Genomic DNA, 14854 nt, shown 5'->3' with positions numbered 1-14854 from the left:
TACTCTAGATCAAGAGCTTAAAGCTGTGGGAAGTAGACAGACAGGTTCCTGCAGTATGCACTAGACACTTGCTCTGGCCAAGAAATGCTATATTTACTCAAGTGCTTTCCTGCTTTCTTGAGTGTGAAACAGAGCCCCATTTCCAGAGATCACTTAATTCCAAGATGATAAATCTAGGTGCCTGCTTCAGTCTCTGAAAAGCCTTGGTTTCTGAGCAATCCTAAAATAGCTGTAGAAATATCAAGAGTAAGTGCTGCACAGGAAACGCTGTGCGTCTGCTGTTGGGCTGACAGCAGCGGTGTCACACATGAGCACAAGTACCTGGTGCTAGCAGGAGGGTGTCCTGCAGAGCAGTACTGCCCTGGGAGCACAGCCTGACAAACAGCCCTTTCTCCTTGAGCCTTTTGGTCCCCCTGGTTGGTTTTTGACAAATACAAACTTTACACGCCATGCCTGCAATCCCTGTTACTGCTTGCCCTCGCTTTAGTGCATCGGTGCTCTCGCACAGCTGCCAGCGCCTGCACCTATGGCTTCGGAGCAGCGACTGTCGTCTTGGGTGCCAAACAAGACATATCTGGGAAGAAGGTGAAGGGAACGTGTCCCGATGGCTTTGAACACCGCAAAAACATAACTTTTGATAGCAATCGGGGGGCGAGTCTGACCCAACTCTTGGCCCGAAGCCCTTAGGAATAACGCAGGCAGGCTCAGCTGTTCATGATTTTATGTCAGGCAGGGCTAAGTGACTTTTAAAAAATCTTTGGCTGCCTTTCTGCCTTGTAGTAGGAAATTGGCCCTTGACTGGAAATGAACAGCTATTTCTCCTCATATCAGACACTGCGGCTCTCCTGGCAGCCGTCCTGCGGTATTATCGCACTCATTTGGTTATCTGGCGTAGCGGAGAGCTTGAGCTGGCTGTGTACTGACAAACCTGACCCTTGTGAAGAACCACAAAACTGATTTGTGTTGGCAGAGTCCTATGGGGCACCAAGAAAGACCTGTTGGTCTGTCTGCATATTCCTTTGGGATAGAGGCACGTCTCCAGCAGGACCTGTGTGCTGGAGTGTGTTTTGAAGTACGTTGCTCTTCAGGAAACAGCAGACAAAGTTTTTCTGCTTTGAAAAAGTTTGAAAGTGGTATTTGATGTGGAAGGAGAGCTGAGGGGATGTGTTGGAGTCACGGAAGGTGCAGTCATCTGTGCCAGAGCTAAGGATGTAGCGCAAGAAGTGCTTTTTGGCTGTCAGTTCTTGCCACCTGAAATTTGAAAAAACAGACAAGGGATTGATGATAGGGAGGGGACTGAAGGCTCTTTCTGAGCTAGAGTCCGCATGACTCAAACCAACATCATCACTGGGCTGGCACAAAATAAAACAATTGTAAGCTGTCTCAGCATAGGCACCAGAAAAAGAGCAAGGGCAGAGCCCCATCCTCATCACTGAAGCACATTCCCTTCTTGTCCAGACTGAGGCATGCCCTTGGGAAAAGGATTGGTAGATTTACCAAGATTTATCTAGATGCAAATTTAGATGACACTAGTGCTCCTTCCCCCCTGCTCCTGGCAGCCTTGTTTGTGCAGAACCTGGCATGAGGAGACTAATTTTTTCCAAAGCCTCCAGGTATTGCTGTGTTATAAATTGCAATTAAACAGCTGTGTCATCGTCAGGTGGAGCTGGTATTCTGTGGGCTTCTGTGTGTAAATGAAATACTTGAGTCCTTTGGGTGTTAGGCTGAGGACTTTTCACCGCTCAGCAGTCTTTTTAATCAAACACAAAGTTGAGGTGACTGATGTCTTGTTCAACACTCCTCTTTCTTCCACTCTTGTACGTGGAGATGTGCACAGTCTGTTAGCCTTGAATGTGTACCAGCACTTCTGTCCAGTCAGTGTTCTTCCTACTTTTTCAGGAAACTGAGGTTTTAAAACAGCTGCTTAGAGCACATCCTCATTTACAAGTTAATTTCGAAGTTTTGTGGAGCATGAAGTAATGGAGCTGCTCATTTAATACTAAGAAATTAAAACTTCCTGGATGAGTAGGTGTGAGAAAGGAGCTCGCTGGTCTTCTCATCCTGCGTCCTCTAACTGTGGTCATTTCTCCATTTCAGGATTCTTCATACCTCGATGAGCTCTCCAACAACAACTCCCTCTTCTCGTCCCCTGCGGATTCCCTCTCTGACATTGCAGATCCGAAGGACTTCTTGCCTGCCGATAGTCTGAACCACGTGCCAACACTATGGGATGTAAACACGCCGCAGCAGAACCAAATAGAGGTACAGGCTGCTCCTCTTCTATCCTCCCCATCAGACAGTAAATACCTCAGGCTTCATCCCGTGGTGTTTTCACCAAGAAATTAAGAAACTAACCCAATTCCCTACAGGGGTGAAGTTGCTGTATGATGATGTTGTTTCGCTATTACCAACTTCACTTGAGGAGGGAAGGGGTGAAGTGATTACACATACTTTAGTCTCCTGGAAGCAGGAGAGAACCCGGACGTCCTCAAAGGGGTACATGCACTCTTTCAGAGTGTGGTGCAGGCACTAGCTCTTTCTTCTGACAGCTGTGGCAGGTAGGTGCATCACGAGGAAGATGTATCCCCAAAACATTCAGCAGGTCCAGGGTGGCCTGCGATGGGACGCTCAGGAGTGCTGAAGAGATGGACTCAAGGAAAAAAAGCGTGAGGTAGATCATTAACTGTCCCCAGCAGCAGCCACTACCATTTGTTTATTCTCCATGGCAAATATTTTAGTAACAATGATTAAAAAAAACCCTGTCTCAACTTAAGACTAACCATTTGTGTTTACTTTTTTGAGTCCAAGTCCCTGCAAGCTTTTACATCTCTGAGTTTTCCTGGGCGTGTGATCTCCCGGCAGTCCCACAGCAACATGTGGTTCTGTGCATTTTTACCAGCCTTCTGCCATCTGTTTTTCCTCATCCGTTGGGACTGATTACTCACTATTGCACAACCTGGTATCAGTTGCTATGGGAAGGCACCAGCTTTGGTTGTTGGTGGAACCGATATCACACACATCTGCTGAATCTCTAGATGTCAGCTCTCACAGTGGATGCCCAGCCGTGCAGTAGGTTTCCTTTGTAGGTCATCGTCTTATGAAGATTGTGAGGGGAAAAACTTTCAACATGAATGCCCAGAAGGGGAATCTGGCATGCCTGTACTTTAGTCACTGTTGTATTTTGAGGTTCTGTCGTGTTTTTAGAGGCTGCATTTTGCAGTTAGTAGTGTGTCTGACTGTATTTCCATGATGCATGCTGGCTGTTTCTCACAGCTTGGAAATAAGAGTCTCGGCAGCAGTTCTGCTTTGAAATGATGCTGCTGTGTAGCTCAGTGACAGGTTGGTGTTGAAGGAGTGTGGCTTGGTGGCAAGGCTGCTGGCCTGGGACGTGGGTAATCAAAGCTCCTCTCTGCCTTAGAATTTCGGCGAGATCTTAGGCCGTTCGTGCAGATCCTCAAATCAGACACCTGAGCTCTTGCTGAAATCGGTGAGATTTGATCACCTTTATAGACCTTTGCAGCGTCTGCTTGGCCCTCAGCCTGCCTGTAATTGGAGGCAGAGAATACCACTGCCCTCCTTCCCGTGGATAAATGTGTTGCAGATCAAGGGCCACGCCGCTGCACTGGCAGCGAGGGCTGCACAGGCAATCCGCACACAGCCTGGTAACTTTGGACCAGTTTGAACTTGAAGTTTGAGACAGCGGGAAGAGAGCTGAGCTATTTGAACCAAAGAAATGGCTGAAGACATCACAGGCTTGTAAACCGGATGATTAAAAAAGCTAGAAAACAGATACATCCCCCAAGACAGAGAAGGCATGTGCCTTATTACTTCTAGTCTCCTATTATTATTGGGTTTTTTATATAGCAGCCTAAATCACTACAGAAATAGTTCCGTGGTGTCCTATTCCTAAACATGTGAACTCTGGTCGAGATACTCGATGCCTAAAAAAGCTTGTAGTTTTGTGACTGTGGAGTAGACAGCAAAAAACTTAGTGGGAAAAGCTGTTCTAAATGCAGCATAAAGAATGCAAGTGAGAAACAAATATGTGTCCTGTAACTGTGAGACTAACTTGTCTGACCATAGCAGAGCAGCCGTCTCCTGTCTTGTTGCATGCTGTTCTTCACGTCCTCCCCTCACCCCTTCTTGTCCTGCAGAGCACTTAGGTTCAGATAAGGCCAATTAACGCCTTGGAATTCCATTTATAAACGATTTCCTTTTGAAAAGAATCTCTAGCTATTTTAAACGTTGTCTTAGCTTTGTTTTCTGAATATAGAGGTGGTTGGGGGGGGTGGTTGCTTTTTTGGTGTTTTTATTTTACCAAGTTTGACATTTCGTGACAGTTAAGTACCTCTTAGGAGATTTCAGTTTCATTTTTGCATGGGAGGTGGTAACTCACAGGGCGCTAGGTAAATGGATTGTCAGACTGACTCATGATTGGCAACTGTTTGATTACCTGAATTTCAAATATTCTTTTTTTGTTGTTGTTAAAGGAGGCAAATGAGATTGCAAAATCTCGAGGCAGTGCCGAACAAAATGTTCCTTACTGTAACATTCAGTACAGGATGGAGACTTTGCTGATATCCTGCACCAGTATACAAGTGATTTAGATAATCTTTCCCTGTCCCTTCCCACATCATTACACAGCCATCATTTTCCATAAAATGGCAGGAATTTTGGCTTTTGAGTAGCCGGAGCAGTTACTAGACCACAGTACAAAACTGGACGTCGGTCACTTTACACCGTCTGTAACCCAGGCAAATTCAGTCCTCATGCGTTTGGATACAATACATCCAATCGGTTGTAGCTGTGTAGTCAGCTTTTACCCTTGCACGGTGTTGTCAGGACAGTAGTTAATTTACTGAGACAGAATTTCAGTCTTGGAGATTCAGGCGGAGCAGAAACAGCAATCTCTAAACACCTCTGATACGTGGGACGTCTCGTAAGTGAAGCTGGGTGCGTCCTGCATGCGAGACCCACGTGTAGATCCCAGGTACAAGAATGGCCTTGTACCTTGTCCTCTTTAAAAAAGAAAAAAAATGAACTGTCTTCTGTGTGTAGCAATTTGAAGGTACAGTGTGGAAAAGACTGTATCTGTATTTTAGCTTTCCCTCTTCTTTCTATCTGCTGTCACTAGCAGTGGGGAAATGGGATTACAGAAAGGGGGGCAGAGCAAAATGGGAGAAAGGCGTCACAGTGAGCCTGCGCAATGCTGAACAACTGTTCAGCTTACCAAGAAACCCTTATCTCAAGTGCCCGGTGCTGAAGCTTTAGGTGGAGTGTTTGTGGTTGAAGAGGAAATGGCTGGGCACAGAGCTGCCTTCATGTGCCCGTGCAGAGAGAGCTGTTATCCATAAAGAAAGGAGACGTATGTAACAGGTTGGCTCTGTTTATCATTTCAGAAGTGGGCATGGAGGGAAGAGCTACTACACTGTTAAATATTTGCAGAAGTTAGCAGAAAAAACACACTTGCTTCATTCGTAATGAAGTTGTGAAATACCTTTTAAAAATAGTTCATGTAATCCATTGTGTTTTCTCACAACCATCTCATGAGTTTACAGTGTTTTTAAGATTGGGGAAGCAAAGCCCTGCCTCTGAAGCCTGTACCTAGAATTTTTGTGAGCTGCTGATGTAGTTTTTTCTGTCTAACTCATTCACAGCACTTGAGAAATGTGAACATCCTTCTCCTCGCTCAATACGTAGTGAATGAATTTATGCAGAGGGGAGTTGGCTCATCGGCCAGATGTGACTGTTTCTTTTCCCATGGAAGTCACGGCAAGATGGGGCAAAACGGAGAATAACGCAAAGAGGAAAGAAATGGAGTAAGACCGAGTCTTTGATTGTGCAACTGTCAGCGGCTTTACTGAATGAGTCTCTCTCCTGCTTACATCCCAGTGTTCTCACGGACGCTGGGTATGCCTCTTACGTTAATATTTTTAGATATGTAGCACAGAGGAAAGAGAAAATCAAACTGGGAGGTGAGCAAGAGTAGAGAAAGGAAGGAATTGTACAAGTTCAGTCTGGGGCAGGGTGATAGTGTATCGCCCACTGTAGCTCCTGGTCCCACCTGGACTGGCCCTCACAGCATATTCTCAGCTATGCAGTTAGTTTTTCAGTGCCCCAAACAACCAAGGATTCTGTCACTTCCTTTGCAATACCTGAGGTGAAATGCTGTGAGCCAAAGCCACGTTGCTGAACTGGGATAGCAGGGATTTATACTTTGAAGATTGGGTGATGCAAAACCAGGCCTGCATTAACTTTCCACTGCTAGAACTGAGCGACGCGTGTCCTCCTGTTCCAGCGGATCTGGGCCTTTCTCTTGCCTAAGAAACAACTTTTATATTGAGCTCAGATTTGTAGGTGGAGATGTTTCACCTGCTCTCCAGATTTGTTGGCACTGAAAATAGCTCTTCCGTCCAGCTTCCTTCTGGTAATTCTGACTCAGGCTTCCAGTAACGGAGGGTGTTTTTTTCTTTCTTTCTTTTTTTTTTAATTTTTAAAAAGGAAATAATCGGAGTGTTTACGCTTAAGGACTTCCCATCTTTCACTTCTGCTGGTGGAGCATGGGTCTCTCTGTAAGTCTGGCACTCTTCGCAGGCTATAAACTTGAAGTAGTGCTGCTTCTGGAGTTGCTGATTACTTTGGATGCCATGACCTGCTGGCTTGACCTTGCTCACTGTCGGGAAATTCCAGTGTGATTTTGTTTGCGTGGGGGCAGAAAAAGGATCTCCTCAATTGTGCCTTCCCAGCTAGGAGTGTCTTGGGAGCTCTCCTAGCTGGCTGTGGTGCAGCGGGCTCGATGGTCCGAAGCCATCATGAACTCGGAGACAACAGTTGGCACCTGGAGAGACCCGGCCAGCCCGTGCGGCAGCCTGACCCCCACGTCGCTGGCCCGGTGGGGGTCTCGATGCGGTTTGAGCTCCTGGGCCTCGTGGCTGGTCTCTGTAGTGGAGGTCCTGGTCTCTGCAAGAGTGAGGTGAGCCTGAGGGGCAGCTGGAAGCGTGCAGGTTTTGGTGGTCTCAGGCAAAGGATAGTGGTCCTTAACCTTGGGACAGCTGTTAATTGGTGCTGACCCGCGGGTTGTGTTCTGGTGCAGTTATCTAATTACTCTGAACAGTGGTTTTAATGCTAAAAACAAAATTGCAAAATCGTTAAGTAAATGCTTGCTTCAAGGGCAGTTTGCAAGAAGATGTGAAGTGTTGGTGTTCTGATTTAATGCTTGGTCCTTTCCCAGCGATGGCTTTTGGTTGCAATTTTGTTCAGTCTTTCCCATTCGCCCTGTTTGGATTTCCTCGGCTGTACTCCAGTCTCCCCTTCTTGTCCCCAAAGTGATGCTGTTTCTCTTCCATTAGCGAATCCAACCCCGAGCTCTCAGTTGGACTCACCAGTTCAGAATAAAACACACGATCCCGCAATGAGAATCTACACAGCAACTTTTAACAAGGGCTTGTCTTGTCAGGAATGGCAGAGCAGTTTTGTACAGAGCTCCCTGCGAAGCAGATGGGAGAACACGGACTAACGTAACTGCTCCAGTGCAGAGCAAATCCAGTATTCCCTTAATAAACTTCAGTCAGGTCTTGACAGGGGCTGCTGGCTTGTAAGAGTCCTTTGAAAGTGGCAATGTTTGCACAGGTAATCTGTTAGTGCTAAAGGGAGGTGTTTGAAAGGTGGGCTTATGCCTGAGATCTCCTGTTTAAAGGCAAAACGTGCCATTTTGGGATGCCCCATCTTAAATTAATATTGTGTAGTTTGGCAGAAAGACTCCTGTCCTGCAGGTGTGGGAGGACCTGCGTCCCTGCAGGCTGCGGCACGCGCACAAAATGTTCACACTTCTTGCAGGAATGTATTTACTTTGGTCAGTTATTCCTTCTGTGTGTTGACAAAGGCATGCATGGCATTTGCAAGATTTCTTAGTTTCCAGAGTTATTGCCCAGGGCTTTTCATTCACAAACAGAAAGTATTAAAGCCAACTGACATCATCAGAGTGCAAAATCTGAGTATAAAGCCCAAGTATCTTTACTGTTGTCGTATTTTCATACTTGCTGGGGGTTAAGACTGCTTTCTCACCTGCACCCTTTCTGTTCCAGCTGTTCTCACCCAGCAGATCGTTCACTGGCTTAAACAGTTCAAGTGACCATGTTCCTGCTGTCCCCAACACCCCGCTCCTCATAAGCTACCAGGTGAGAACAACAGTCGGCTTCAGTAGGATCAGGCACCAGGCTCTTAACTTGGTACCGTCGCAGCGTGGTGGGGAGCAGTTCTGCCCATTTCCCTTCAGAGGGAGTGAGACAAGAAAATCAGCCAGATACAAGTCACTGCCCTTTCCCAGAAGTGTCTTATATTTCCCTTGGTGGAACCTCGCTATGTTAAAGAATGATTTGGGCTTTCTTTACAGCTAAACCAGCACAGTCTATAGAGGCTGCTCCTCCTGGAATTACTACATGACTTTGCTTTATGCTGCCGAGTGCCACACTGAGTTTAAAGCTGGTTTAGGTCCCTTACTCAGGGCCAGATTAGAGCACAGCTGGGCAGGATTCGTGCTAGCCCACAGCCCCTCTGAAAAGCGCTGGAAACATCTTTCCCTAATTTGGTGTGGACTAGGCGTTGAAAGTAGCTCTTGAAGCACTTGCTGGGCCCCCGGGGTGGGCTCTCGCAGATGGTTTTCTTTGTGTTGCTGTAGTCTATAAATGAGATGAATTGTATTTGAAGGGTTTGTGAATTTGCATAGGGAGGGTTTAAATGGTAGTTTCTGGCACTGTGTAGCACTGCGTGTGTCCATAGTTCAATGAGAACATTAACATTTGGTCAATGCTGTGTTTCTTTTCAGTCTCAGGCTCCTGCAGAGGAGGAGGATGAAGGCGAGGAGGAAGAAACAGAAGAGTTGGGGCAAACGGAGACCTATGCAGAATACGTACCTTCAAAGTGTGAGTTTCTTGCCATCGTATGAATATGGGAAGTTCTGTTAACTCCATTGTGGACCAATCTAATTAACTGCTCCCTTATTTCCCTGCATGCAGTATATGGTGTTTGCTGTGGCACATCCCAAGCTTGTGATTTTCTAGAAAAACTTTACCAGTGTACTGGTACTTTGTTGGCGCTACGCTAATTTAACAGGAGACTTTTCTGTTGCTTGCTTTTGGGGGTGGCATGACTTGTTTTTGGCAATCTGAAATTTCTGGAATAAAAGAGTGAAGAGCAGGTGTCGGGCTTGTCTCTTCTGATCCCGAGCAGAGGGCTACAGGCTATTAATGAAGCCTGCAGTCCTTTTTGAGGTGCCCCTGTGGGAGCGAAGATCTTGAGTTACCTGTTTTCTGTATTGTCATTTAGCCAAGATTGGGAAGCACCACCCTGACCTCGTGGTTGAAACGAGCACTCTATCCAGCGTCCCCCCACCCGACATCACCTACAGCCTTTCCCTGCCGTGCTCCATTGCCGACAAAGGGTCACTCTCTGCACTACAGCTGGAAGCAATCATTTATGCCTGCCAGGTATGTGGCTCCACCTTGCCCAGCTTGCATGTCTTAACACTAGAAGGAAAATGCCTTTTGTATGGACAGATGTTCAAGTGTGGTTTAAAATAACCTGTAATATAGGTGATGAAACTTCAGAAGCTTTGGCATATGGCATTTTAAATGCCTTTTGAAAGGATTATTTGAAGCTGGGGACTTCTGTGGGGTCTGTTTCCCAAAGAGGCAAGAACTCTTGACTTTTGTTGCAGAGGGGGGTGCTTTACATTTTGGGGGCCTGGGGACCTTTTCTGTGAATTGCCGCTTGTGAGCTTGGCCGTGACACTTGATCATTCCTGGCGTCATTTGTCGGAGCAGGAAATGCACTTGCATCGATGGGATATGTGAAAGGGTTAAGCGGGGCTCTTATAAGCTCACATGAAAGCTGTTAGCAAAGGCAAATCCAGTTTAATTTCCATTTCTGTTCTTGATTTTGCAGCAACATGAAGTTTTATTACCCAATGGGCAGCGAGCTGGGTTCCTCATTGGGGACGGTGCTGGAGTTGGAAAGGGCAGGACTGTTGCGGGCATCATCTTTGAAAATTATCTTAAAGGGAGGAAAAAAGCTCTGTGGTAAGTTGTTTGGGTTTTTTTTTTCCTCTTTTCCCGTAAGACCTTGGAGTTAGTTTGGATCTGGGAGTAAGGAATTCCTTAGTGCTGATGTTGGCTTTATAGTTGACTCATGCTGTGGCCTTTGGTAAGTTGTTTCCACCTCTTTGTGCCTGTTTGCTGTCTGTGAAATGGGAATATTTCCCCTGCAGCGGTGATGGAGAATGAGTCACTATGAAATAGCAGATTATGTACTACTTGCAGTGCAATGTCAGGCCTATCCCTGCTCTCTTTGAAGTCAGCGGAGGGTTATTTGTGGACTTCCCGGGTGCAGACTCAAGCCCCTAGAGTATGGGGTTTTCCTGCAGAATACACACAGCTTGTAAGTGGCAGACTGGAGTCTGCTGTAGGATCTTGCATTTGAGGTGTGTGGGCCGTTGGAAATGTGACAGTTTTGCACACCTACTATTGCTTTAGTCAGAGCTATTAATCACTGTGCATGGCCTGACTATCTCCTTAGGAGATAACCAGACCCACGTCTTGCTTTGCAGGTTCAGCGTCTCCAATGATCTCAGGTATGATGCTGAGAGAGACCTGAAGGACATCGAAGCCTCCCACATTCCTGTGCATGCTTTGAATAAGGTAGGGGAGAGAAGTTGTAATGGTGTTCTGGAAAATCAGCCTACAGGAGCAGTTAGATGGATCCGCCTTAGCATGTAAAGCAGCAGTCACTTCTGCCTCCGCATGGCTGGTGGCACAGGCAGTAGCAGACAGCAAGCTGCTTGCTGTTCCCTTCTCTCAGCGTGCTCTTCCCACTCCGGACTCTTGCTATTTTTATACGCTCTGCAGAGCTGCACTGTGAGCACAGAGCTGTTTCCTGCAGGGAGTGAGAAGTGTCTCCAGGCAAGTGCAAAGTACAGCAGGACTTGAACCTTTCTCGCCATTCCTGAAGAGTCCTGCAGAGGGAACAGCTCCTGTTAGATGGGGCCGTGCTCTGCTCTCCTGGGCTGACATTTCCCAGCGCCAGTTTCATGAAGCTGCTTTTCATAGCATGCGAGTAGGGGAGCACATACAAATGCACAGATTGGTGCCTGGCAGGGGGCTGCAGACACAGTGCCATGGCTGAGCACGTGGGCTTTTCCCCCCAGCTGAGCGAAGCAGAGAATTTTCAGACTTTCTACCAGTTATTCAGTGATGAGGTTAAAGTATTTCTTAAAAGAAACGATCGGCAGTTGTGTAGTGGCTATTCACAGGGTTCTTCATAGCCTGTGCTTTAGTCTCCTGTCCAGTGCGTCAGCCTTGTCCAGGCTTGTGTTTGCCACGCTGCTGGCCAGTTCACTGAAACAGTCTCCTCTGGTTTTTAATGGTGTTGAACAACCAGCTCATGCGAAATCAATGGAAACCACATGTGTTCAACACCTCTGAATGCACTCTATTAAGAGACTGAAAGGGATGTTTGTTTTCAGACCAAAAAGGTTTTAAATGGAACTTTCTTCAGATTGGGACCGTGGGTTTTTTCCCCTATTTTTTATTTCATTACAGGTGGGACCCATGATATGAAGATAGGGAACAACATTACCTGGTCAAAGAGAAAATTATTTTCTAGAAGTAATTAAAGCAGATGGGAGGGTTCAAAACAATTAAACATTCTAAACTGTTGCTGAAAAAAATGAAACGACTTCACTTGGCCAGAAAATTGAAGACCTAGCGTAGTCTCCACATTTCACTGCGTGCATCCAGATGTGCTGACACATTGGCTAGTGGAACTTGTCCAGACATTTAAAGTCCTTGTCATCACCATATCTCAGTGCCAAATAGAAGTGCTAAAGACGTCAGCTACCAACAGTCTTTTGTCTGTTCTGCTCTCAGATTGGATTTTGTTCTTGGAGGCAGGAGCATGTGTCCTGCACAGTCACAGCACAATCGGCAGTATTGATTGTGGGCAAAGAATGGGCGCGACATACTGGGGACAAGCATCGTGAGCATGTGTGCTCTTGTTCTTCCTTTCTGCAGATTAAATACGGTGACACAGCTACCTCAGAAGGAGTCCTTTTTGCCACTTATTCTGCGCTGATTGGTGAAAGCCAGGCAGGCGGGCAGCACAGGACACGCTTAAAACAAATTTTGGACTGGTGCAGGGAAAATTTTGATGGAGTTGTATCCTTTAAAAAAAAAAAAACAAACCCAAAACAAAAAACCAAAACCCAAAAAACAAACAAACAACAAAACCCCCAAAAAACCCCAAACCAAACTGGAGAGAGAGAAGAATTGCATGGTTGTGATTGTACTTCAAGGAACAAAGAGCTTGGGGCCATCTGAAGTCACTGGGAGCAGCTGTGCCGTGCAGCCTGGTGCCTGTGGTAGATATTTAAATGCTGTAAGCACATGCATCCCCCCACGCTCCTCTCTCCTCCTCCTCCAAAGGCTGCAGTGTTAATGGGAGGAGGGGAAGAATGCAGCTGGGATTAACCTTTTCAGGATTCTCCCTCAGCAATACAAGACAAGACGCACCTTGGAAGTGAAGGGAGAAGGAGGGAGAAATGACTTTGGGCTCTGAGGAGCAGAGGACTAGGCAAAACCGATGGATTTCATGCAGTGTGGGGAATGAGTGAGTCCTGTTGATATTGGGACTGGTTGTTCACTTGGCTGGAGGAGGCTGGGTTGTATTTTCTGTCTGCTCCCATCCTCATGATGAAAATAGATCCTTTCTCCTTAACTGCCGTTCCCCTCCAGATTGTGTTTGATGAATGCCACAAAGCCAAAAACGCCAGCTCTACTAAAATGGGCAAAGCAGTGCTGGACCTTCAGAACAAACTGCCTCGAGCAAGGGTTGTTTATGCCAGTGCCACAGGTAAGCTTCTCTCGGCATTGTGTGGGCACCGTGTGTAAACAGTCGCCTGTCACCTCTGTGATCTGAAGGATGCCCTTCGGATGTGAGCACATACACGGAGAGTACACGTTCCTGCAAGAAGACGTGAATGGTACTGCAATGCTAGAGGGGAGCCTAGGGTGCTAAGATCTGCCCCGAGTGCCACCACTGCCCTTTACTTGTGGCTTTTTGGCAAGTCAGACGTATTTCTCTCCAGTTTAACTTGTTCCTGGCCAGCCATTCAGCTGTATGATGATGTTTATCCACTTAGTGTATGGAGGGCAATGTTTGGAAAGGTCCTCGGGTCTCCTGAGGCATGACAGCAAATGACCATCCTCTTAAGAGTTCACTGTACTTGAGTCAAAACTATTCACAGCTTCTGTGGTTTTGCTAACAGTGAATTCTGTTCAAACAGGTGCCTCTGAGCCAAAAAACATGATTTACATGAGCCGCCTGGGGATCTGGGGGGAGGGCACCCCTTTCAGAGCGTTTGATGAGTTCCTGCATGCAATTGAAAAGAGGTAAGTCCGTCCAGCATCCCTTTTCATGTGGCTGACGTTTTGTGGCAGCCTTCGTTTGGGAAACGGGTGCAATACCTGAGCCAGGAGAGGTGCTGGTTCTGCAGAAGCACCTACCCGGTGCTGCCCTGTAGCAGAGGAAGGGGTTTCACAGTTGTCTTCCTCCCCCAGGGGAGTTGGTGCAATGGAGATCGTGGCAATGGACATGAAGGTCAGTGGAATGTACATTGCCAGGCAGCTCAGTTTCACTGGAGTGACCTTCAGAATCGAGGAGATCCCGCTGGATCAGCAGTACAAGATTGTCTACGACAAAGCAGCGAAGTTGGTGAGCTGGTCCCGCTGCAGCGGGGAGACTGATGTTTAATTGCGCTTTGGGCACAGCCACTTGTTATGTTGGGAGGGTTTGAGGACCCTAAACGTGGCCATGACCACAGACTTTGTTTATAAGAAAGAAAAGGGTACACATGCTGAGCTTACATAAAAAATTATCTTTTATTTTTTCACTTCTATTTAAAATTTCCATATTTGCAAACCAGAGCTTGCAACGTCGTGCTAGCACAGAAAGGAGAGGGTGACCAGGCTGTTCATTCAGCCTAACACAGTGACATAAATACTGATGTTAAATCAGATTATCAAACCCCAGACTGTTCTAATAACCTCCTGCACAGCAGTAAAGAAAAAGAAAACTAAGATATTAACTCAGCCTTTCTTGGAATTGCCTGCAGTGGGCAGAGGCCTTGATGGTGTTCCAGCAAGCAGCCGACTGGATCGGCTTGGAGTCTCGGAAATCCTTGTGGGGTCAGTTCTGGTCAGCTCACCAGCGCTTCTTCAAGTATCTCTGCATTGCTGCTAAAGTCCGGCGACTCGTTGAGCTTGCCAAGGAAGAGCTGGCGAAGGATAAGGTGTGGTATCAGAGCCTCGCTGCAGTGGCAGCAGCCATCGGTCTTACAAGTGATTTTTTTTTTTTTTTGTAGTCTGCAACTGAAGGGAGTTAATTATTGTTCAGCTTGACTTGAGAGAAATTTCAGACCTCTTTAAAGATTAATTTCTCTCCAGATTAACCAGAATGAAGTGCAGCGTCCACATTTCTGAGAACGTTGACGGTAAATTATACTGAGGAGTTACCATGGGCTTGTCTTCTGAGGCATTACCCACTGCTCATTTATGGTAGATGTGGGCAATCTGATCTGAAACAGTATTTTGGGTCACGTTCAAGCTAGAAGAGGTACCAGATCCTTCACCTTGAGCACAGCCCTGTCCTTTCATCCATCTGGATGTGATTTGGAAATTTTAGGCAGAAACTACCTAGCAAAGTCAGTTAGCTTCTGCAATCAGAGTCATCCTCTCTGTGGTGCGAGCAGATGTATGGTTTTGGATGTTGAAAGATTTGAGATGGTTCTTGATCAGGAGCTCTG

The 14854-nt window shown here is 46.6% G+C and overlaps 1 protein-coding gene across 4 annotated transcripts in view; it reads left to right on the top strand.

The window, feature by feature from the left end:
• The window catches only part of SBNO2 (strawberry notch homolog 2), a 51374-nt gene that overhangs the window by 24576 nt on the left and 11944 nt on the right, over positions 1-14854 (top strand). For all 4 annotated transcript variants that reach the window (XM_075723491.1, XM_075723492.1, XM_075723493.1 and 1 more), the window contains 11 exons: positions 2098-2262; positions 8085-8177; positions 8825-8921; positions 9325-9485; positions 9943-10076; positions 10604-10694; positions 12066-12209; positions 12786-12903; positions 13337-13442; positions 13611-13764; positions 14165-14341. In XM_075723491.1, coding sequence (XP_075579606.1) covers positions 2098-2262; positions 8085-8177; positions 8825-8921; positions 9325-9485; positions 9943-10076; positions 10604-10694; positions 12066-12209; positions 12786-12903; positions 13337-13442; positions 13611-13764; positions 14165-14341 — 1440 coding nt within the window. The remainder of the gene's footprint in view (positions 1-2097; positions 2263-8084; positions 8178-8824; positions 8922-9324; positions 9486-9942; positions 10077-10603; positions 10695-12065; positions 12210-12785; positions 12904-13336; positions 13443-13610; positions 13765-14164; positions 14342-14854) is intronic.

This window comes from Pelecanus crispus, chromosome 20 (assembly GCF_030463565.1).
Source record: "Pelecanus crispus isolate bPelCri1 chromosome 20, bPelCri1.pri, whole genome shotgun sequence".
Lineage (NCBI taxonomy): Eukaryota > Metazoa > Chordata > Aves > Pelecaniformes > Pelecanidae > Pelecanus > Pelecanus crispus.
This window is presented reverse-complemented; position numbering and strand designations above follow the sequence as displayed.